The sequence below is a fragment of the Xenopus tropicalis genome, chromosome 5 (assembly GCF_000004195.4).
Source record: "Xenopus tropicalis strain Nigerian chromosome 5, UCB_Xtro_10.0, whole genome shotgun sequence".
Taxonomy (NCBI): domain Eukaryota; kingdom Metazoa; phylum Chordata; class Amphibia; order Anura; family Pipidae; genus Xenopus; species Xenopus tropicalis.
The window spans coordinates 128,996,182-129,020,958 of NC_030681.2; the positions used below are offsets into that span (position 1 = coordinate 128,996,182).

At 42.2% G+C, this 24,777-nt stretch overlaps 2 protein-coding genes across 2 annotated transcripts in view; both read right to left on the reverse strand.

Moving 5' to 3' along the window:
* pid1 (phosphotyrosine interaction domain containing 1) overlaps nt 1-13,602 on the reverse strand; it is a 42,266-nt gene extending 28,664 nt beyond the window's left edge. Inside the window, exon 1 of the mRNA XM_004917824.4 lies at nt 13,387-13,602. Within this exon, the coding sequence (XP_004917881.1) occupies nt 13,387-13,416 (30 nt within the window). The 5' untranslated portion in view covers nt 13,417-13,602. The remainder of the gene's footprint in view (nt 1-13,386) is intronic.
* Nucleotides 13,603-19,402: 5,800 nt separating this feature from the next.
* Nucleotides 19,403-24,777, reverse strand: part of dner (delta/notch like EGF repeat containing) — a 96,773-nt gene continuing 91,398 nt past the window's right edge. Inside the window, 4 exon segments of the mRNA NM_001122791.1 lie at nt 19,403-19,922; nt 21,844-22,090; nt 22,466-22,597; nt 24,131-24,244. Of these exon segments, the coding sequence (NP_001116263.1) occupies nt 19,811-19,922; nt 21,844-22,090; nt 22,466-22,597; nt 24,131-24,244 (605 nt within the window). The 3' untranslated portion in view covers nt 19,403-19,810.

Consider the following 24,777-nt stretch of genomic DNA (forward strand, 5'->3'; position numbering starts at 1 on the left):
AGGCCATTAACTCACAGCAATACAATTAGCAGTTAGAGATACTGCAAATAGTAAGATGAGCAAATCTGACAGCTAGTAATGCTTTGTGTGTCTGTCAAGCAATCATTAGGTTTCCAATAATTATGCACTGCTACGATTCAGTATTCAGTAGTACCTACTAACAGTACCAGCAGTGCACTAGTTATAAGTGGAGCAGCATATGTTTAGCTTTTATATTTATTATACTGAAACAGGTTGGGGGGGGGTTACTGTTCAGTTATTGAACTATACAAATGATATAGAGTTAATGTGTTACAATGCAAACGAGCTCTCTCTTTACAGTTTTTAATCCTTAGTCATTTTAAAAATGATATGTCTTGATTTCACACTTATATTCCTATAATCAAACAACCATTTCCCACCAACCATTGCTACTTTAACCACTTTAAAGGGGACCTGTCACCCTAAGAAATAATTACAAATTGTTTTCTATTGTGTTTGTCAAGTAAAATAAACTTCAATTACACTATATAAATTATTTTAAACTTATTTCCTTCAGCACTGGAATTCACAATTGCAGCAAGCAGGCAGGGGCCATTTTGTGGACACTGTTATTAAGGCAAGCTGTGCCTCCTGCTAAAATCTTGTTTCTGTGCCTGTATGGGGGGACCTGATACCCATGTCCATACTCTGGTTACACAATTACGGTAGATGGTGAGGAGGGAGGAGGAATGTGAGGAGAGCAGCAACATCTAAGAAGTTCTGAATTGAAAGTGAAAGTAACTGTCTGCCCCACCCCTATGCCTAAGGCATAGGGGTGGGGAAAGCAATATATGATTGACAGCTGGGACTTTAAATGCTTATATAATGGGTATAGATGTGTTAATAAAAACGTGACTTTGGGTTACATGTTTCATTTGAAAAGGACTTTAATTATACAGCTTTTTATGTCTGGGTGACAGGTCCCATTTAACAAAAAACACACATATGGGCAGTATCAGTTATCAGTGGAAAAATTGTGGAGAGGCCTGACAAAGCCCCAAAAAGATGATCACAATCCACAAAGTTCTCCAAAATGTATCTTGCATTCTAAAGACTACAACTTGAATTACACTTCACAAGATTGCATTACGTATATTATATAAAAAAGTAGATAGTGAGATTTAAGAACACAAATAAAAAGCACTATTCATAGCCTGCAGATTAGGTGAAACGTGTCGTAGAGTTTACTTTAGGGTACATAAACATATATGTGGCCGTTATGCTTAAGAAAGTGCATGATAAGTGGATGCAAATCTGCCCTATATGGGGAAGGGCGCATAGTGCGTATATCCGCTTCTCTCAAGGCTAAGTTTTCCCATCAGGCTGAGAGAAGCGGATATACGCACTATGCGCCCTTGCCCTATGGGTCAGTTTATGGAAGCAAAAACAGATAAACAGATGTAGTTGTCTTCCAGCTGTGGCTGGGGTTAAAGCAATTGCGTGGCCTGGGAATTAAAAAGAACAAAAAAACATGCATTTGCAGGCACAAATATATTTATACAGGCCAACTAAATTGACCTAATGCAGATTCTGATGTATGAATGCAAAAGTAAGCTGGACACCATGCTGTCTAACAAATAAGGTTTATTTATTTGGCACTTATATTGGTAGTAGGCCCTACCTTTGGCCTGCAATGCTAACAATCCCTTTCACACTGTAAAGTCAATGACCTTTACTTATTAAATAGGACTCTTGCAGGGTAAATACTAGGGATGCTCCAATCCCACAGTTTTAGCATACGGCCAAATCCCGAATCCTTTGTGAAAGATTTGGCTGAATACTGAACTGAATCCAAATTTGCATATGCAAATTAGTATAACAAAGGGTTAAAGAGAACCGCGCACGAATCGCACAGTGAAAAATGTTCAACTTCTGTTTAACGGACAAAAAGTCACATGATTTTCAGGATTCCGATTTGTTTTGGCCAGAGGCATGGATTCAGCCGAATCCTGGATTCGGTGCATCCCTAGTAAATACTGCAAAAAAAAAAAAAAAAAAAAATATATGCAGTTTCAGTTTTAATTTTGGTAAGTTGTTCTAAATAACAGAGCAATGCTGTCTAAGGTCTTACAGTTGTAAACAATAAAGGAGCTTACAGGTGTTAATACAGCCTGAATCTGAGGTGTGAATAATACAGGGGGCCAGTTATCTCAGTACAGATACCATTTAAAGGAGACATATTGGATAAATGGAATAACCCCTAATTTTGTAGGCAATTATAAATTATATATGGTGCTGGTTTCCCTTTGGGCTAAAATTGAATACTGTCTGCAAAAATGGCCCCTTTATTGGAGCTCCCTATTTGGGCGTGTCCTAATAATGTCTGCCAGGAGCTCAGCAGGAGGGGGATAGCCAATCACAGCCTTCCACTAACACAAAGGCAGACTTCAGTTCCCGATCAGGTCAGTCTAGCTGTCAATTGCTTCCTATCCTACAGTGCCTGTACTGAGGGCCGACGGCCCCCCTGTACATCCAGAGAATTCAGCCAGCAGGAAGTGGAACAGATGGGTGGGACTAGTAGGGATTTGGGGGAATTTCTGAAACATAACTTTTTAAAGCACAATCCTTCTATATTTAGAGGAGTATAATTCACTGGTACATTCATAATTTTTATAGGATATGTCTCCTTTAAAACTTAGACAAAGGTAAGCAGTCACGGCAGACAGATGGGGGGCCCGGCCCACCAGTTAGACAGCACTGACATAGAGGAAGAGCTCAAAATGCAGCATTAAAGGATTTTAGACCATTACTGAGGTAAAGATATGCCAGATACAGTTATCTGGAAATCAGTTAAGTGACCTTTTTACTGAAGATGCTTACCGTATATACTCGAGTATAAGCCGAGTTTTCCAGCACTCAAAATGTGCTAAAAAAGGAATCCTCGGCTTATACTCAAGTCAAGTAGGGGCACTGATGGATTACCTGTCCTGTTCGGCGAATCCATTGCCGAACATGGACGCATCGCGCTCCCCCCCCCCAGCCAAGTAGGGGCACTGCTGGATTACCTGTCGAGCGATTCCGTTGCCGAGCATGATGGACACATTGCGCCCCCCCCCCCCAGCCAAGTACAGGCACTGATGGATTACCTGTCGACGAATCTGTTGCAGAGCATGGACGCATCGCGCCCCGCCCCCAAGCCAAGTACAGGCACTGCTGGATTACCTGTCGGCGAATCTGTTGCAGAGCATGGACAAATCGCGCCCCGCCCCCGCGTCGCCCGAGTGCACACGTCGCACGCCAGTCGCGCGTGACGTGTGCGTTGGGCGACGCGGGGGGGGGGGTTGCGCGCGGCGTCCATGCTGACGAACGGATTCGCCCGACAGGTAATCCAGCAGTGCCTGTACTTGGCTTGGGGGTGGGGCGCGATGCGTCCATGCTCTGCAACAGATTCGCCCGACAGGTAATCCAGCAGTGCCTTAGTGCAAGTTAGTACTGTGTAATTCTGATCAAAGGGCATTACATTTAACAAAAGACAAAGCAATTCTTGCATACATCCCACTTCATAGAATACTTCTATAATGACTTCTGTCTAAATATCAAATCTTTTTAGTATGTAGATAAGATTCACTGGCATCTCTCTCCGTTTGCATTATAGACTTTAAGATGCTCAAACAGTATGGCTAAGGACAGGTTACATTACAGGCTTTACAGTTTATGCAGTTACACACTGCTTCTTTGGGAAGCAATGGGCTTATTATATGTCTGCTTAAATATTTGTATGTTGGCCTGACCTGAAAAAATCAACAATAAATATTCTACTGCATCTGTGCAGAGGGCTGCTAGCTGCTGCAATAGAAAACATGTCCCTGTGTGTGCTTTACTGCAGTAGGAATGGGACCCCTAAATGTATGCACATGTATCTCCTTATTCTGGTGCATGCTCGGCAACGGATTCGCATGCTGTGGTTACCTTATGTTGGATGCGCCTCATTTTCCAGCCCACACCTTGTGTTTATTAATATGGTAGTCAGCTAAGCACTTGTGAGTGTCCTTTTATTAAATAATTTGATTATTGAAACTTAGCAGTAGTGGCTGCATTTCCCACCCTAGGCTTATACTCGAGTCAATAAGTTTTTCCAGTTTTCTTAGGTAAAATTAGGTACCTCGGCTTATACTCGGATTGGCTTATACTCGAGTATATACGGTAAGTCTTAATAAGGTAGTTTACCGTTAGGTTAACTTTTAGTGTGTTACAGAATGGCCAGTTCTGATCAACTTTTCAACTGCTATTCATTATTTATTTTTTATAGTTTTTGAATGATTCGCCTTTTTTTTTCTAACTCTTTGCAGCTTTCAAATGGGAGGTCACTGACCCTGGCAGCCAAAAAAAACTATTGCTCTGTAAGGCTACAGTTTTATTGTTATTGTTACATATTATAGCTAATTTTTCTATTCAGATCCTCCCCTATTCAAACTCTTATTCAAAATTCTCCCTGGTTGCTAAGGTCATTTGGACCCTAGCAACCAGAAACTTGCTGAAACTATAAACTGCCTACAAATAATAATGAAGATAAATTGCAAATTGTCTAGGAATATTACTCTCTACATCATACTAAAAATGAACAACCCCTTTCATAAAGTAGTTTAATAAAGTAGCAGTAGAGATACAAATATCCCTGATGGTAGATCTTTCTGCCTGTTTTGTATTTAAAAAAAAAAAAAAACAAGAATCCCTATTTTCTGGTGACCCAGCTGACTACTGCACAAGAACCAGAATGTAAGTTTCAATTTCTTCACGTTCCCTGTTTAGCTTAAGAAGTGAGAAAAGCTATAAATGTTTCTTAATTAAAACATTATGCAAAAAATAGATTTAGCACATGCCCTATTTGTTGAAGTCATGTTGAACAAAATATATTGCCAGTTATTATAACCTTGTTTGCATTTTAATGGAAACCAAATTGTCTGGCAAGAAAAGAAACATATATACAGTAAATATAGGCAGCAAACTTCTAAACAAAAGCTATCACAACAGTTGCCAAATGAATGCCATTATCTAATGAGCTCTTTACATCTCATTAACTTAATGGCTTGCAGGTACTTTTTCTAAAATGATGTTCTGAAGTACAGTAGCTCACGCTCCATAGGATACAAGTCTCCAAAACACTGTTAAAACTTAAAGGAAAAAAAAGCCATTGCTTTTAGTCATGTTTGCTTCATGTGATGTTTTATGTCAGTTCTCCAGAGTTTTCTGGAAGATATAAAGCTACTTGAGAACTGCCAAAAAGGTCCCTTAGTGAGATTGTGTAAATTTATCTGGCACCACGTCCGTTCCACCATCTGGAGAAGATTTTCCAGTGAGCAAATAGAAGCAGAGGCTCCAGCTAAACAGGACAAGATGACTTTGGTCTCCTGAGACTTCCTTAAAACGTGTCACTCTGTACTGTGTTCTGGACAGCGAGACACCTAGCCCAATTCCCAGACGACACAAGCAGTCCTGTAAAAAACCACTAACTGCATTCCTGACACAAGACAGACATGACATATATCTAAAGCAAAAGTGTGCATGGAGCTTACACAACTTGGACTGTGACCTGTTTCCAGACCATGGCTGCACAAAATACATTTTAAAATAAATCTCTCTATAAATCACCATGCTTGTCAATCACCATAAATTTCAGCAAGAAAATATCCTGTATTGGGTTGGGCTTACATTTTTTTGGCAATGATGTTATTACAGATAAAGGTCTTGCAACAGTTTTCAAACAACTGGCCATACACGTTGAGGTCCGTAAGGTCGCCAAACTAGCGGATCTTCTGCCAATATGCCCACCTGAGGTGGGCAACACTGGGCTAACTACATTGGTTCTTTACCCCCCCAATGGTTATCTGGCAGAGATTTTTGTCCGGAAGGCCTTCAGGAAGGTCCCACACAATCAAACAACTCTCTTATGAAGGGTTGACTCAGCTGCCAATGTATGGTTACTAGCTTAAGATAAAGCAAACCATCACAACATGTTTGTCTAATGGTGAACTCAGATTACTGTAAGTAACTAAAATGGTGGGAAGAATTTTGAGGGCTACCCACTTCCTCATCATTTGTTTTTCAGCTTAGTTTGTGGTTTACATTGGCTTGGAGCAGTCAGGGATTCAGGAAGACACTTCAGTCATTTTAGGAAGCAAATATGGCGGACCCCTCATACTAGGGTTGCCACCTCTGCCAGAAAGCCAGGCAGGGAGCGGGGTGACATCCTGGGGGTGGGGGGATAGAAGGGCCATGACCGAGTCCTGCCCAGTTTTCCTAACTAGGCAGGTACCTAGTTATCTCATACACGTGAGTGCCACCCTGCAAAGTCATCTTGGCAATTATGAAGGATCACACCAATAAAATACAATTTATAGCTATGCAAAATAAATAGCATTTAAGGGGTTAAACAGAATAATTCCAGCCAGTTGAAGCAGCTTTAACACAATGCTGGCAGTGGCCAGATTTTCCTCATCCAGCACACACACAAACTTATGGCAGTTCAGTCAACATGTAATGTTTCTCTCCCAAAAACCGAGAAACATCTGGACCCAACGACTGTATCCAGCCAAAATGTTTTCCCTCTGTCATTTTACTAGAACTGTATAACTCATAGTTAGTTGCCCCTTCTCCGGTGATAAATATGAAAAAACAGCCCTAAAATGACCGCAAACACGGACACACAAACAGCTACAAATGTTGAGAAAAGAAGTGCTTAACTCTCATAAGAAATTAATAAGAGTAATAAAAAATATACTTTGTTCACATAACTGCATTTATTAGTAACTGTGAAACAATATATGATTCATACACATAGTCACACCCAATTATATCCTACAGCTCTAAAATAATAGCTTTATTGTGTGTGCAAAATATTCCTTTCTTCCATATTTGTAATGTACATTGCACACCTCAGCAGTCATTCTTTCCCAGATTTCCACAGGACACTCATTTAATCACTAAATGAGAAGGAAATGTACAATCACTGGGTGCCAAAATGTTAAGCACCCCAGTGATTGTAATCGTTTACATACTACCCTGTGCTGGTGTGAGCCATCCTCTTTCGTCTGTCTTCGTTCTGTCTTCCGAATTCTGAGGCCATCGCATGTGTAGTAGGGGGAAGTTTAAGTTTGGCTTTTTTACTACACTGCACATGTGGAGCAAAGACAGAAGAAAGAAGAGGATCGCTCACAGCTACCCTGGTCTGGTGCGGTTTTCTCCTTTACAGGGGCACCAGCCTGCAATATAACGTAAGCAATTACAATTTCTGGGGAGTAGCCTAACATTGTGGCACTTCCCAGTGACTGTACGTTTCCTTCTCCTTTAATGGATCCATATGGATCTTGCAATATCAATGTAGCCAGAGGGGAAGGTATTTTCAGGGAGCCTGTGTGTCACTGCCCTAAGAGCCAAATCTACTGTCACTAATAAACTGTGCCTGTGGAGGTGCCTAAATCATCTAAATCAAAAAGCTGACTTTACAGGGTATTTAAAAGACAGATAAACACGTGCATTGTGCTGTTGCTAAAAGTGAGCAGGATTTCTTTATAAACTGTGGTATTACAAATGAAAACAGAAATTTACTCACTTATAGTAAGCCCAAATTGGATATTTTGACTCCCACAATAAAACTGACACTAGCACAGGTGACAAGACATATGAAAATAGCTTTATATTGCAGGTAAAAAGTTAACTTGCACAATTCCATAAAAATGTTTCTATCCTCCACTCCCCTTAGATAAAGCATGAATACACCGGCTGCTCCGGCAACTGATAAAATATGAATGGACAAATACAAATCTATTGTGAAACACAACCTTTGGCTTTCTGGCCTTTCGGCAGCTCCCAGCATCACTTTCCACTGCATATGATAACAAAAAGTTGTAGTTTACTTTTTGCTGGAGAGCAGACAGTTCTGGGCTCCCACCCACTGAGAGAGAATGGTGGTGGGTGTGTAAGTAATACAACTCCATTACAAATCCATTTAAGAAAAGCAAGATCATACACAAACCCCAAAAGGCTTCTGTGGTTAGCGGCTTATTAATCTGCACACGTGCGGGAACAGCACTAATCAGGTGGCTAGTACATTGGCTGCAAGTACAAATGTAACCGTCCATGGAGGCACGTAGATAAAAAAAAAACAAAAAAAAAAAACATCCCACTTTTTTTTTTTTCTACGCATTAAGGAATGTAAATTATGGAATCTACTGAGACTGGCAGTGTGCCAAGGGTGAGGGGAACCTGGGGATGGAAAGTACTCTCACAACAGGAGTTGCAAGCACACAGCAGACAAATGGATAGATCAAACACAAAACACTTTAAAAGATATATACCTCAACAAGACAAAAAAAGTCCCATTTAAAAAAGCACTGAAGATGAAAGTCTTGGTTGACTTTGAAAAGCAATGAAAAACAGTATGGCACAAGCAATACAATAACAAGGACAGGAGCAATGCAGTCGTCTTTTCAGGGTGCACATGTACTAATCTTTATTGGGACTGCCTATAATTACCAATATGTTTTTAATAGTATCCCTTATTACATTGCAACAAAATTACGAGTGGAAAAAACCCGTTTCTCAGCCCCGTAGCAATGTATCTCTTTTATATCCTCTACATCCACTACCTGTTCTGTTCTTCTGATAAATCTTTGTCAAAATATTGAGTTTTTAGAGGCAAGACTTCAGATTATCCTTACATGACAAGGTTTTAGCAGGGGCTTCAATACTCAGAGATTAGGGCTGGGCTTTCTTGTCAAACTGCAGGGCATGGATTCCAATGCAAATGGAAATGCTGAATTCTCATATGGTTTTTATAGAAAAGGTTAGCGCAGGCATTCCAGGGTAGCTGCACTGCACAAGGGTTTGCAGAATGCAGAGAAGAGACAATATACCCTTTATATAAGCGTACATATACATACTCAAAAAAAAATACTGTTGCTATTCCATATATATATATATATATATATATATATATATATATATAATATTTTGTAATTATTCATATAACAAGGAAGCAGCCACATTTTTTCCTGAAATATTAAAAGTGCATTGTAACCATTTATATCCCATGACAGTAACTTGTTTGGTCACCAGGAAAAGCTTAATATTACATTAATAGTCTATAAGCTTTTAATTTATCAAAAAATAACTACTCTTAAAATGACCAATACTGTGGTTTATATAAACTTGCATAAATAAAGCAACCTGTTCCCCAGGGAAGGATTTCCCAAACACCTGCACATCACTCAAAGTTTATGAAACTATATTTTTATATGAATATGACCTAAAACATCATCTGATTTTCAAACGTCCTAAAAAAGTAGATGAAGGAAACCTAGTGAAACAAAATTATATTTAGTCATGTATTTATTGAAAAAAAAATGATCCAATAACATATCTGCATGTGGCAAAAGTAAGTGAATTGTGCTCTCAGTATTTGTGGCAACCCCCTTGTGCAGCAATAACTGCAACTAAACGTTAGCAGTAACTGTTGATCAGTTCTGCACATCGACTTGGAGGAACTGAGCCCATTCCTCCATACAGAACAGCTTCAGATCTTGGGTGTTGGTGGGTTTCCTCACATGAACTGCTTGCTTTAGGTCTTTCCTCAACATTTCAGTTGGATTAAGGTCAGGACTTTGACTTGCCCATCCCAGAACATTTACTTTATTCTTCTTTAACCATTCTTTGATTGACTTTTAGGATCGTGTGCGTAATCAACTGTCTCGTGAAATTAAGTTCATGGACAAATATCTTGACATTTTCCTTTAGAATTATCTGGTATAATTCAGAATTCTATGTTCAATGATGGCAAGCCGCCCAGGTCGAGATGCAGCAAAACAGGCCCAAACCAGAACACTCCCACCACCACGTTTCACAGATGGGATAAGGTTTTATACTGGAATGCAACGTTTTCTTTCGCCAAATCTAATGCTCCTAATTTAAGCCAAAAAGATCTATTTTGGCTTCATCCGTCCACATAACATTCTTCAAGAATCCTTTTGATTTGTCCACATGATCAAACTGTAGGCGGGCAGCGAAATTTTTGGGCAGAGCAGTGGCTTGCTGTTCAGTGTTCTCCTGATGGCAGACTCATGAACATCAATATTTGCCAATGTGGGACAGGTCTTCAGTTACTAAGGAGTTACCCTGGGTTTCTTTGTAACCTCTCAGACTATTAGACACCTTGCAGCTGGAGTTATCTTTCATGGTTGACCACTTCTGGGTAGGGTAACAACAGTATTGAACCTCCTCATTTGTACACAGTATGTCTGACTGTTGATTGGTGGAGTCCAAACTCCTTAGAGTAGGGATTCCCCAAACTTTCTTACTCATGAGCCACAGCATCATAAACATTCATGGAGGTGCCAAATAAGGGCTAAGATTGGCTATTAGGCAGTCTCTATGCACACTATCATCTTATAGGAGCTTTATTTGGTAGTAAATCCTGTTTCTATTCAACCAAAACCTGCCCCCAAGTCAGGAATTCACAAATAACTACCTGGTTTGGGGGCACTGGGAGCAACATCCAAGGGGTTGGGGAGTAACATGTTGCCCCCGAGCCACTGGTTGGGGATCACTGCTTTAGCAAGTCTTGTAACCCTTTTCAGTATTATGGGCATCAACAACTCTTTTTCTGAGGTACTCAGACACCTTCTTTGTTCAAGCCATAATATACATCCACAGATGTGTTGTGTGATCAGGCGTTGCTGGATCCTTGTTCTTGAAATAAAACAGGGTCTCTCACTCACACCTGATTGTCATCCCAATGACTGAAAACACCAGACTCTGATTTCACCTTTAAATTATATGATTATCCTAGCTTAATTTACTATTGTCACATACAGATATGTTATTGGATTTTTTTTTTCAAATAAAATACATTGCTACTATAGGCAACATCTCTCCCTACTATACCTGCTATCCCACAGCCACAGTCCCTTCCCAGAGGCTATTATCCCACTGCTACTATAGGCACCATCTCTCCCTACTATACCTGCTATCCCACAGCCCCAGTTCCTTCCCAGAGGCTATTATCCCCCCACTGCTACTATAGGCACCATCTCTCCCTACTATACCTGCTATCCCACAGCCCCAGTCCCTTCCCAGAGGCTTTTATCCCCCACTGCTACTATAGGCACCATCTCTCCCTACTATACCTGCTATCCCACAGCCACAGTCCCTTCCCAGAGGCTATTATCCCCCCACTGCTACTATAGGCACCATCTCTCCCTACTATACCTGCTATCCCACAGCCCCAGTCCCTTCCCAGAGGCTTTTATCCCCCACTGCTACTATAGGCACCATCTCTCCCTACTATACTGCTATCCCACAGCCACAGTCCCTTCCCAGAGGCTATTATCCCACTGCTACTATAGGCACCATCTCTCCCTACTATACCTGCTATCCCACAGCCCCAGTCCCTTCCCAGAGGCTATTATCCCACTGCTACTATAGGCACCATCTCTCCCTATTATACCTGCTATCCCACAGCCACAGTCCCTCCCAGAGGCTATTATCTCCCCACTGCTACTATAGGCACCATCTCTCCCTACTATACCTGCTATCCCACAGCCACAGTCCCTTCCCAGAGGCTATTATCCCCCCACTGCTACTATAGGCACCATCTCTCCCTACTATACCTGCTATCCCACAGCCCCAGTCCCTTCCCAGAGGCTATTATCCCCCCACTGCTACTACAGGCACCATCTCTCCCTACTATACCTGCTATCCCACAGCCACAGTCCCTTCCCAGGGGCTATTATCCCCCCACTGCTACTATAGGCACCATCTCTCCCTACTATACCTGCTATCCCACAGCCACAGTCCCTTCCCAGGGGCTATTATCCCCCACTGCTACTATAGGCACCATCTCTCCCTACTATACCTGCTATCCCACAGCCCCAGTCCCTTCCCAGAGGCTATTATCCCCCCACTGCTACTACAGGCACCATCTCTCCCTACTATACCTGCTATCCCACAGCCCCAGTTCCTTCCCAGAGGCTATTATCCCCCCACTGCTACTATAGGCACCATCTCTCCCTACTATACCTGCTATCCCACAGCCACAGTCCCTTCCCAGAGGCTATTATCCCCCCACTGCTACTATAGGCACCATCTCTCCCTACTATACCTGCTATCCCACAGCCCCAGTCCCTTCCCAGAGGCTTTTATCCCCCACTGCTACTATAGGCACCATCTCTCCCTACTATACCTGCTATCCCACAGCCACAGTCCCTTCCCAGAGGCTATTATCCCCCCACTGCTACTATAGGCACCATCTCTCCCTACTATACCTGCTATCCCACAGCCCCAGTCCCTTCCCAGAGGCTTTTATCCCCCACTGCTACTATAGGCACCATCTCTCCCTACTATACTGCTATCCCACAGCCACAGTCCCTTCCCAGAGGCTATTATCCCACTGCTACTATAGGCACCATCTCTCCCTACTATACCTGCTATCCCACAGCCCCAGTCCCTTCCCAGAGGCTATTATCCCACTGCTACTATAGGCACCATCTCTCCCTATTATACCTGCTATCCCACAGCCACAGTCCCTCCCAGAGGCTATTATCTCCCCACTGCTACTATAGGCACCATCTCTCCCTACTATACCTGCTATCCCACAGCCACAGTCCCTTCCCAGAGGCTATTATCCCCCCACTGCTACTATAGGCACCATCTCTCCCTACTATACCTGCTATCCCACAGCCCCAGTCCCTTCCCAGAGGCTATTATCCCCCCACTGCTACTACAGGCACCATCTCTCCCTACTATACCTGCTATCCCACAGCCACAGTCCCTTCCCAGGGGCTATTATCCCCCCACTGCTACTATAGGCACCATCTCTCCCTACTATACCTGCTATCCCACAGCCACAGTCCCTTCCCAGGGGCTATTATCCCCCACTGCTACTATAGGCACCATCTCTCCCTACTATACCTGCTATCCCACAGCCACAGTCCCTTCCCAGGGGCTATTATCCCCCCACTGCTACTATAGGCACCATCTCTCCCTACTATACCTGCTATCCCACAGCCCCAGTCCCTTCCCAGAGGCTATTATCCCCCCACTGCTACTATAGGCACCATCTCTCCCTACTATACCTGCTATCCCACAGCCCCAGTCCCTTCCCAGAGGCTATTATCCCCACTGCCACAGTTACTGCTACACGGACTGCATACGCAAGCGATAAATGTATGGTGCATCGGTGGGCTCGTACTACACCCATCACACGTACAGCTGGCGGCCTATGAGCCTTGTATGAGCGAGGCCCACTGCAGGGGCCCCATTCCCAAGCCCCCTAAAGACAGCTCAGTATAACCCGCCGCCTGAAAGCAAGCTCAGCCCCAGACAGTCTCACATCTCGGCATTCCCAGCTCCCCTCCTCAGGGCACTACTTACCTGCAGCCTTTCGCTCGCCGGCTGCCACATCTCCCTCAGGGCTCCCCACAGACTCCCAGGCGTTGCGTACGAAAGGGCCAAAAGAAGCCGCGCTCGAAATGGACCAGGTTCCTCACTGCCCCGTTATCCTCCTTACCCCAGGCTCCTCTCAGCTCCCAGACACCATGGGAGTGGCCTACCAGATTGGCAGCCGTATTCTCCTACAGCTAAAAGGGAGGGCCTTTCTGAAGAGACACGCCCGACGATCTCACATACCCAATAGGTTTGTGGGAAATAAGTGGCAGCCACTCGGGGGGAGGAGCCAATGATATCCCCGCCTTTGGCAGCGCGCTAGTGGGATGGGGGAGGCTCTGCAGTTGTGAGATTGCTGGAACTCTTGTGTGGCAGGGCTGGGAGCTGAATGGTGAAAGGAATGTAATAGATTATATACAGTAAATATAGCAAACTAGTCTGCTCTATGGGAAATGTTCCATTCATTGGGCTTGAAAGGGGTGAATTATAAAACTGCTAAATGTATCTCTAACTTCTTTTTTGATGAGGTCAGCTGCCCCCTGCGTTATTCTGTTGCCATGGTATTTGTTGGTGAATTCATGGGGTAAAATGTAGACAGAATTCTATAGACATAGTCACCTTTATCAACCAATAAGCTGGAAGGGCCTGCAGTTCACCTGTGTATCATTAGATAGGTTGGTTGGTTGGTATGGGTCACTAGACTGGGGCACTTTGCTACTTGATTGACGGGTACCAGCGGATGTTGTCTATTAGAAAAGCAATGATGGAACGTGGAATGAAAAATGGAATGTTCAAAATCTCTTCAGCTTAAGTATTAGCCCTTTTATTAGAATGGGTGGTCTTTCCTTCTTAACACTGCCCTGTTTGATTGTTTATTAAAGCGGCCATAGTCACTTTTGCCATGTACAGAACAACCGGGATGTAAGCATCTCTGAACATTGTAATTGGCTTATTGAGGATAGGGTTGCCCCCCTTTGTGGAAAAAATACTGGCGTTCCTATACTTTTATAATGTTTCCTATTAATTACATTGGAATTGAACTTTAGTTTTAAAAATACCAGCTAGGTGGCAACCCTACTTGGGGGTCACAATTAGTATGACAAGGGAAACCACCTTCTCAGTACCAAGTGCTTTTTGCTGAAACAATTGCCATGTGACAAGGCCAGGAACAATATTATAAATTTACCAGCAATTTACTTGCTAGTAAATTAGTAATAACTAATCCTCTGACCCAGGCACACCTCCTATCTGCCCCAAATCAGCTTCTGATCTGCTAGGGTTGCCACCTGGCTGGTATTGACACGGGCAGCCTGGTTAAAACTAAAACTACCCTATCTGTACTCACATGTTTGGACTGAACAAACATATTCCCATCCAAGAGCGATCCTGATGGCAAGTTGCCATCCATTTACCCTTACATCAGAGACTTACTCCCTCAAGGACCCACCCCCACCCTGGCCATTAATGTATTGGTGCCCGGTATCATTCAATGAATCTGTATGAACACTGAAACTTTAACATTGCAGTCTTTACTGTTTTGTATATTGATCATTGTAAGTTCTTTTGAACAGGGCCCTCTGATCCTATTTCTGTTCTGGACTGTAACTCTTATTTGTTAAATGTTTGTAAGATCCCTGTTTGATAAACGATAACAATAAATGTCAGCTGAGATCCACTCAGCTATACTCATGCCCCAACCCATCTGCTTGATGTTCATATTATGGGCATCTTCCATTAACAACAGGGAATAGCTACAGTAGTTACAACCACAACCAGGCCTTGGGATTGTGACATGACAAGTTTTTGTTGTTTTCCCACCCTGTCTTTTTCAAACTTTGGCTTTGATAAAGTTTTTTTTTTTAATAAGTAAACCGTTATTCTTTTAGTGAAGATACCCATGCCATGTGATATTGGTTACCTTGTCATTGAAGGGACCACCATAATTCTACATATAGGTATGTATAATATGAGTATTTACAATCTTGGACTGTCACCAAGAATATAATTGTGCTAGCCCTATGACCAGCATGACCATGCAGTCCTTTCCTGGCTCCTGCTCCCCTGAGCCCAAGATTTTGGGATGGCAGACGAGAAACAGCCATACGTGACCATAGCCTAAAGGGTGTCAGCATGAAAGCAGAGGCTGTTTCTTTCACCAGATATATTATTGCAGATGTGCCCCCCAGCCAAGGTGCATCTAAATGCAGGGCTGATTACATTCCCACCAATTCCCTTTCCTGAAGCACCTACTTCCCCTTTAGCAAACTGACTAAAGTCTGTAGCACAACATATAGGCAACTACATGTTTGCAGGCACTGCTTATGTTTTACCTCATTCAGCTTTATGTCCCTGCTACTTTCAGTGGCCAGATTGTGCCAAGCTGCCGGTTATATTCCTAATTTCTTCATGTGTTTAAAGGAGAATGCAAGTCAAAATTTAAAAAGCATACTGCCCAATAGTCCTCCTATTGTTTAGTAAAAACGCCACACTTTTGACTCACCTAATCAAATATTTACTCAGTCACACTTACTTCACATTTTCTATCTGTTTTCTTGAACAGGCAGCCATCTTTAAAAAGGTATTCTCCCTTCCTTTCCCTCCTTGCTTCATACTGCACATGTGTTTCATTCCCCCCTCCCCCCCCCCCCCGGCAGATCCGCTTCTGATTGGCTGGTGGGCATGTGTAGCTCAGAACAGGAGACAGGATCAAGTTACACACATGCTCAGAGAATAGGAAGGCTGCCGCTGGCACCTACAGGAAGGGGAGAGAGATTTCAGTGATGTCACTGTAGGCTTCACACTGCTGTAGGCTACCAGCACCATATCTCAGAGAAGCAAGCAGGGATCTGGGAATTTAGATATGCAGTAAGTACTTAAAAAGAATGCCTTTAGACTTACTTTTAATTTATATTAACCTTTCATTGTCCTTTAACCTTTGCCCTTCACATTAGCTGACTGCTGAAACCATGACTTCATCCACATTCAAGAATCCAAAAAATCAAAAGATACCTCTTCCTTGATCAGTGTTTTACTATTTAAATAGGGCCATAAATGAAACAATGGCCATTTACCCAAAGAGTCAGTCTGGATTAGACAGTTTAGTGGCTATGTGATAAAAGTTGCATGTTTTCACAAGGTCTAGTGACCAACAGCAACCAATCTCAAAATGCTGCTTGCTGATTTCTAGATCTAACAGAAACTTGGGACTTTTATTACATCACATAGTGTGCCTGTCTGCTGTTTTTTGGCTACCCTCCAGTCAACTGTTCCTCTGTTTTGTTTTTGTAGGATATTCATGTTCCTGCATATTAGTGCTATCAGAGATCACCAAGCCTGTAAAGGACTTCTGTACCAGGGTAAATTGTATCTGAGATGCAATCATCAATCATCTAACTTCACCTAAGTAATCACTAATCTGTAATGATGAGGCTGTAGCATGGGAACCCGCTATGTGGATGGAACACAATCCTGTCATCACTGACTACTGTGAATTAGTTACTGTGAATATGTTTGGAGAATTCATGGTATTCTTTTAGGAAATGCATATAGGTTTTTTTTTTATAGATTTTCAGTAGATGTTGAAACATTGTTGCTGGAATTTGCTTCCATTCAGCCACAAGAGCATTAGTGAGGTTGAGAACTGATATTGGGATTCATCTCAGTCAGTATTCCAGTTCATCCCACAGGAGTTCACCTGGGTTAAAGTCAGGGTTCTGTGCAGGTCAATCAGGTTCTTCTACTTCCATCTCTGCAAGTCCATTCTGTATGCACCCCTCTGTGTAGGATGTAGAAAGCACAGCATTCTCAAGAATTTCACTGAACGCTGTAGTGCCAAGAACAGCTCCACTGTTCCAATAACATAGATCTTAATATCACTCCAGCAGACACATATAGTGTTAAACATAGCAATGTTTCCCCTTTGATCTCCCATAAAAAGTCATGCTCTTATTGAACAGTTTTTGTGCTGACAGTTTGGAAATCCAGCTAAGCATAGGGGCGCTGCTTCCATAAGGTGAGTTGAGAAAATTGCACCAGGAGGCAGCAGGCCGCTAATTATGAGCAAAAAGATGCTCCTGGAAACTCCAGGGAATGAAATTCCAATTTTTAAATCAGAATTTCGGCTCTGCTAATGCAGATTCGACAATTGTGCTGTGCCCCCCTCCGCACTCCTGAGAAGGGTGCGAGGGGGAGAGGCAAGGACCCCAGGAATGCCCCTGACTAAGGACATATCAGGACTGTCCACATACTTTTGGCTAAAAATCCATTTGAATACTTTTGCCCATTATGGAGCTGACTGATTAATAATTGAGATAGGGAAGTGAGTATATAAAAAAATTATTCTTGTTCATGTATCACGGCTGCGTATTTTATAGTCTTGTACAATCTTTTTCATCGTTTTTTTTCCTTGCAGTTCTTAAAAAATGAAAAACTTGCAGCCTAAAGCAGCAGTAAAATTTTAAAAAAACGTGGACATAAAGCATTTGATGAATTTTTTTTTGCCTTAATAGATATAATTACATTTGATTATTAATAAATCAGCTCCATATTGTATTATAAATGATTATAATGGCATTCATTTGTAATATTATAAAAGTAACATATATACTGTATATGTGAAGAAGGTGTGGCTATACAGAAGCAATAAAAACCTAATGCTCTACACTGCATACTCACCTTATGTTGTTTTTAGGCACATTTATTTATAATCTTATGGAACACAGAGCATTTACAGACCCATACTAGTGGTGTTAGGCAGTTCCCAAAAGGAGGTTGAAGGATTTATTTAAAAAGCTTCACCATTGCCAGAAAGATTTAAAGGGATTCTGTCATGATTTTTATAATGTACTTTTTATTTCTAAATTACACTGTTTACAAGTAGCAAGTAATTCACTTCACCATTTAAAATGTGAGAGTCTGAGTCTGAGCTTTCAGAAGGAGCCAGTGCTACACATTAGAACTGCTTTCAGATAACCTATTGTTTCTCCTACTCCCATGTAACTGGAGGAGTCCCAAGCCGGACTTGGATTTCTTTCTATTGAGTGCTATTCTGATATCTACTGGGAGCTGCTATCTTGCTCCCTTCCCATTGTTCTGCTGATTGGCTGCTGGGGGGGGAGGATATCACTCCAACTTGCAGCGCAGAAGTAAGGGCTCTGGCACACGGGGAGATTAGTCGCCCGCGGCAAAACTCCCTGTTCGAGATTAGTCACCCGCGAACAGGGAGTTTTGCCGCGGGCGACTAATCTCCCCGTGTGCCAGAGCCCTAAAGTGTGACTGAAGTTTATCAGAGCGCAGGTCACATGGTTGTGGCACCCTGGGAAATGAAGAATATGGCTAGCCCCATGTGAAAATTCGAAATTATTATTATTATTAAAAAACAGATTACAATGCAGGATTCTACTAGAGAAGCTCTATTAACTGATGTGTTTTGAAAACAACATGTTTTCCCATGACAGTATTCCTTTAATAATTAAGTTATAAAACAAATTTTACAAAAATCATTATAGAATCTACATAAGAACACCAAAATTGAAGTTGACAAGAGTGATGAGGACAGAAGCTACAAAAGGTGGTTTGATAACATTTATTTAGAATATCTGGAGGATCCAAGAAGAGAGCTGAAAAAAGACCAAGTAATCAAATGCCTACTGCATATAAATAAGAATACTGGACAATGCAATGCACAAGCTAATGAGCAGAAACGTCTGAGACGAAATCAGCGTTATTTCAAATAAGGCGCCTTGCGTAATCACAATTTAGAAAAAAACCTTTGCGTTTTGAGACACCGAAAAAAAAAATCTTATTCTATTTCTAATCTGCTTCCTATCATTTATACAAGAGCTGCTTTTAGCAACACAACAAAGGGATGAACAGGTACATCGATTCAAGAGCAGATTCTAAAAAACATTGCTGGAAATATTGTTTGCAAACCATGCAGAGAGGAAAGCTAAACAAAAAAAATCTAGTAAATTGTGGTTAGAAAGATTTACCACTTGGTTTTGTATTTTTTTTTCTTCACAACACAACATTGTAGACTCCCACTATGCCTATCAACAGATAAAGTATGTATTATATACGCCCCTACATCTACACATAAAGCCTGCATACGGTTCCAACTGTAACATTGCTATGATAACAGAATTTCCCTAAGAAATTATTTCTTCCCCAACTGGTTTAACCCTTTCACTGTCGGGGTTCTGGAGCCCGGATCTGGCAACAAATAGGTTATATTTTCAGTTGAGACACTGTGCCTTGAACGACTTCTAGAGGAGGTAAATTCCGCAGTGAAGAAAAACATCACAGATTTTTTTCCTTAGAAATAGTTAGTCAGTTTAGTAATTTATCCTTCTTAACAAAGACCCCCCCCCACCAACTCAGTCTCCTGGATCTAAATATGGAATGAAGGGAAAGATTACAAATCCTTTGTCTTGATCAGTGTAACTAGAGGCTTATCATCGGGGCTGTAATCCTCGTAAGACACAGGGGTTGCATCGTACATGGCAGGTCGGGACTTCTTGCCAAACCTGGGATAGGTAAGAAGGACAAAGTCAGATAAATAAAAGTAGTGCTCACTAGAATAAGTGTTCTCATTTTGTTCATCAAGGCATCACATACTTGTAATAGTCAAGACCTAGGCCCCACCCTTAATGTCCCAGTAGCACCACAGACACTCATGATAATATGATTCTTTCCAGGCTGCAAAGTTGTACATTCAAAAGTCTAGTGAGTGAGAATAATTTCTTGATGCAATGTGAATGCATCTCAGTGCATTGTGCCTGAGTCTGAGCTTTCAGAAGGAGCCAGCGCTACACATTAGAACTGCTTTCAGGTAACCTATTGTTTCTCTTACTCCCATGTAACTGGAGGAGTCCCAAGCCAGACTTGGATTTCTTACTTTTGGGTGCTATACTGATATCTACTGGGACCTGCTATCTTGCTCCCTACCCATTGTTCTGCTGATCGGCTGCTGGGGGGGTGCTTGCTTGCAGCTCAGTAAAGTGTGACTGAAGTTTATCAGAGCACAAGTCACATGAGTGTGGCACCCCGGGAAATGAAGAATATGACTAGCCCCATGTGAAATTTTAAAATTAAATATAAAAAATCTGTTTGTGTCTTTGAAAAACAGATTTCAATGCAGAATTCTGCTGGAGAAGGTCTATTAACTTTGAGTGCTATTCTCAAATCTACCACTAGGCGGGGCATGGGAACATTTTTAGCAATACAGGTATCAGGGAGCTGTTATCTTGCTACCATCCCATTGTTCTACTGATTGGCTGCTGGGGGGAGGTTAGCGCAGCAGTAAAGTGTGACTGAAGATTATCAGAGCACAAGTCACATGGCTGAGGGCACCTGGGAAACTGCAACATTTCTAACAAAGTCCTTTTGTTCTTTTAAAAAACAGATTTCTGCACTATTAACTAATGCATCTAGTATAAATAAATCTAAAGCAACTGCACTTGTTAGGGCTGCTTGGATGAGTAGTGAAACGTCTTCAATGATTACCTAACAAGTCCAGTTGCTTTAGATTTATTTATACTAGATATACCATTACCTGGATGAATGAAAATCTTCATACACATATAAATTAATGCATTTTGAAAAAAATACATGTTTTCCCATGATAGTATTCCTTTAATGTTACATTTATTATATATATATATTATATTTATATTAATCAAATAATAACTGTTATATAAACACGAGGCTTAATGCTTTACATTGCTGCTTAATAAAGTGCAATAAATTGCAGTTTGCCCATGAATGCAGTGCCCCAATGTTCAGTAGCACTGTATGCATGAGGGGTGGGCTGGGTGAGGCATAGAGGTACCCTATATATCTTTCCCCCCTAAAGCTGACCATATTAACCCCTTCAGACCAAATCAGGCAGTTATCTGATTATTAGCCTGGGGACCAAATGATCACCTGAATTGGCCTGGCATGTAGGTGGCCTCACTAAATAAGCAGATTTTGATAAGTATGGCCACCTTAACTTGCACATCATTTAGAAAAGCAAGTTAAAAAGTGCCAGGGGATGCATAGGTGCCCAGTCCTTACCATCTTTTTTATTGTAGGCTTTAAGCACAGGGCTGTCTCACCCCTGTCAGTGCTGCATCTTGTGCAGGATTTTGCATTTAGTGCAATGATAAATAACTCCTCCTGTTGTGTTGATAAAACAGTTCTCTCTGTAATTATGCATAGGCCTGATGATGGGCAACATGTATTTCTGCCTGAAGATCAGAAATTATTTGGGTCCAAACAAGTTTTTACTCATCACCTGCTTCATAGCAAGCGTTTGATTGGTTTCTATAGGCAGACCTGGTGCAAACTTTGTGAATTTTGTTAAATAACCTTAGTTTTGTGTCTGAGATGTAAGGAAATTTGCCCAAACCCACAAGTGGTTGACACAGACGATCGATTGCCCCCCCCTCCACAGGTTTGACTCACCTTGCATGTCTAATTGATGCTATTGCACTGCTGAATTCACTGTCAATGCTTCTGCAATTGTAGAACTCCTCATACGCCGGCCTGGAGGATCCTTGGTACTCAATGCGACTAATTCTGCAGATCCCCACAATGAGGATAATCAGCATGAGTACAAAGGCCACACAGAGAGCTCCAATGATTATATAGAGCGAGTGACGAGGCATATTGGTGAGACTCTCTGCCATATGTCCCACTTTCCACTGCAGATCTACACGAGGGAGAGAAAATCAGAATATACAGACACCTGGTTTTCTGCATCCAGAAACCAGACTGAAACTTTGATTTAATACATCCTCCAAACTATAGCGAATGTTTAATAAATCTGCTATAGTAGTTTTCATTTTCTTCTTATTTGTATAGCTTTTTAGCTTAGTTTTTTTAAGTGAATTCTCTAAACCTATAGATTATTTTTCTCATTATATTTTTGAGAAAGAGTTTTTTTGAATTAAAAATTGGAAAAAAAAAATGTTGCTAAAAATTAAAAAGTTGCTAAAGTAGGACATTCTGTAACATGAAAAAACTTAATTTAAAGGAATATCCCATAGCAAATGGATAACTAGTGCATATGGAATGTTGTACTTACGAATTTCACAGGTGGCCCCAACCCAGCCATGGGGACAGTGACATGTATAACCATTGACCTGGTCTACGCAGGTGCTGGCATGGTGACATGGGTTGCTGTCACACTCATTAACGTCAATTTCACACTCCTCGCCTGCATGGAGAAAGCCACAGTCACATTGTGCAAGATATACCCACCCCCTTAACAGCAGCAAGGTGTATGTGACAATGAGGTGTTGTCATTGCCAGAAGTTACTGGGTTGTAGGGAAATCTACGCAGCATACCTACACCTAAAAGCTAAGCATTTGGAGGTATCACCATATTGCTGTTCATACAATACTCTTATTGGGGTGAGAATGTAAATCACCAGTAAGAAAACATACGTGTCTCTTAAGCTTTCCTAAGTCACCCAAAGTTTTCTTGCAGGGCAACTTCAGAAAGCCAATTCCAAACAGCGATTTACGTTCTCACCGGTAAGAAAGCATTAGAGATTAGTTGCTATCACCAGTCGAGATTAATCGTAGGACATGAGGACATCTCCTCATGGGTCATTGCCCTAAGGCACAGGCAGATTAAGTAACATGCACAGTTTCTCAAGGGCACAGAAATTGTAACCAGGAACTGGAAACAAGATGCACCATCATTCCTTGCTATAACCTAGCAACAGACCACTGCCAGAGGCTATTATCCCACTTCTACTATAGGCACCATCTCTCCCTACTATACCTGCTATCCCACAGTCCCTTCCCAGAGGCTTTTATTCCCCCCACTGCTACTATAGGCACCATCTCTCTCTACTATACCTGCTATCCCACAGCCACAGTCCCTTCCCAGAGGCTATTATCCCCCCACTGCTACTATAGGCACCATCTCTCCCTACTATACCTGGTCTCCCACAGCCCCAGTCCCTTCCCAGAGGCTATTATCCCCCCCACTGCTACTATAGGCACCATCTCTCCCTACTATACCTGCTATCCCACAGCCACCGTCCCTTCCCAGAGGCTATTATCCCCCCACTGCTACTATAGGCACCATCTCTCCCTACTATACCTGCTATCCCACAGCCACCGTCCCTTCCCAGAGGCTATTGTCCCCCCACTGCTACTATAGGCACCATCTCTCCCTACTATACCTGCTATCCCACAACCACAGTCCCTTCCCAGAGGCTATTATCCCCACTGCCACTATAGGTACCATCTCTCCCTACTATACCTGCTATCCCACAGCCACAGTCCCTTCCCAGAGGCTATTATCCCCCCACTGCTACTAAAGGGACCATCTCTCTCTACTATACCTGCTATCCCACAGCCACAGTCCCTTCCCAGAGGCTATTATCCCCCCACTGCTACTATAGGCACCATCTCTCCCTACTATACCTGCTATCCCACAGCCACAGTCCCTTTGGGTTGGCAGAAGAGGTATCTGCCTAGTGCCCACCTACATACACCCAAGACAGAAATGACAGAAGTATCAAATAGAGCAATTAATACAGAGTTGGACGGGGGTGTGAGAGGCCCACCAAGGAAACTCCCCTAGGGGCCCACTAGATTTTTTCCCGGTGTTGCCAGGCCAATCTGACCCTGATTAAATATTATCCTGGGCATTATAAAATGTCCCATGCAAGTCATGGAGTAACATGAATTTTTTTTCAAATTAAACTTAAATTTTACCAGATAATTAACTCACCTATAAACCCAGGAACACACACACAGGTGGCGTTCATTCCCTCGCTGTCACATGTTCCTCCATTCTGGCAGCTGACATTGACACATGGGTCCTTATAAAGCTCACAGTGAAGTCCTGGAAACAAAATAGAGCACCTATTTCTCAGTATACAAATATAAACCCAGTTGATATGATGCTTGTTTTTTTTAATTTATATTTTTTATTAGTATGCCCCTATGGCTTTAAACCCTACAACTTCCTAGTTTATGCTGTTACTGGGCAAAGACCCATGTATCCAGTTTATAGTTTTGCAAATGTGCCTTATTGGTTTACAGGTTGACTCCACCATTTGTACTCCAATATAGTGTTTAGCAAACTTAGCCTCTGTGTCTCAGGTGGAAGGTCCATTGAGCCTGGATCAGCAGGGCCCCAGTAAAGCCATCTCTACTCTAGAGAAGTCGGGGACAGGGACCCCGTGAATGAGGACCAGTTATATAGTTATATTCTGTTGAGTACTTTCTAGGAAAGTGAGGTAGTGAGGAAAGGAAGCAAGAGCAGTTTCTGGCTCCAACAAGGAAAGTAGCTGGAAGTACCAACCCATACAGGCACTGTTGCCTTAGCATAGGGCCACGGTTAAGACACAGGATACAGGCTAGTACCTTAACCCT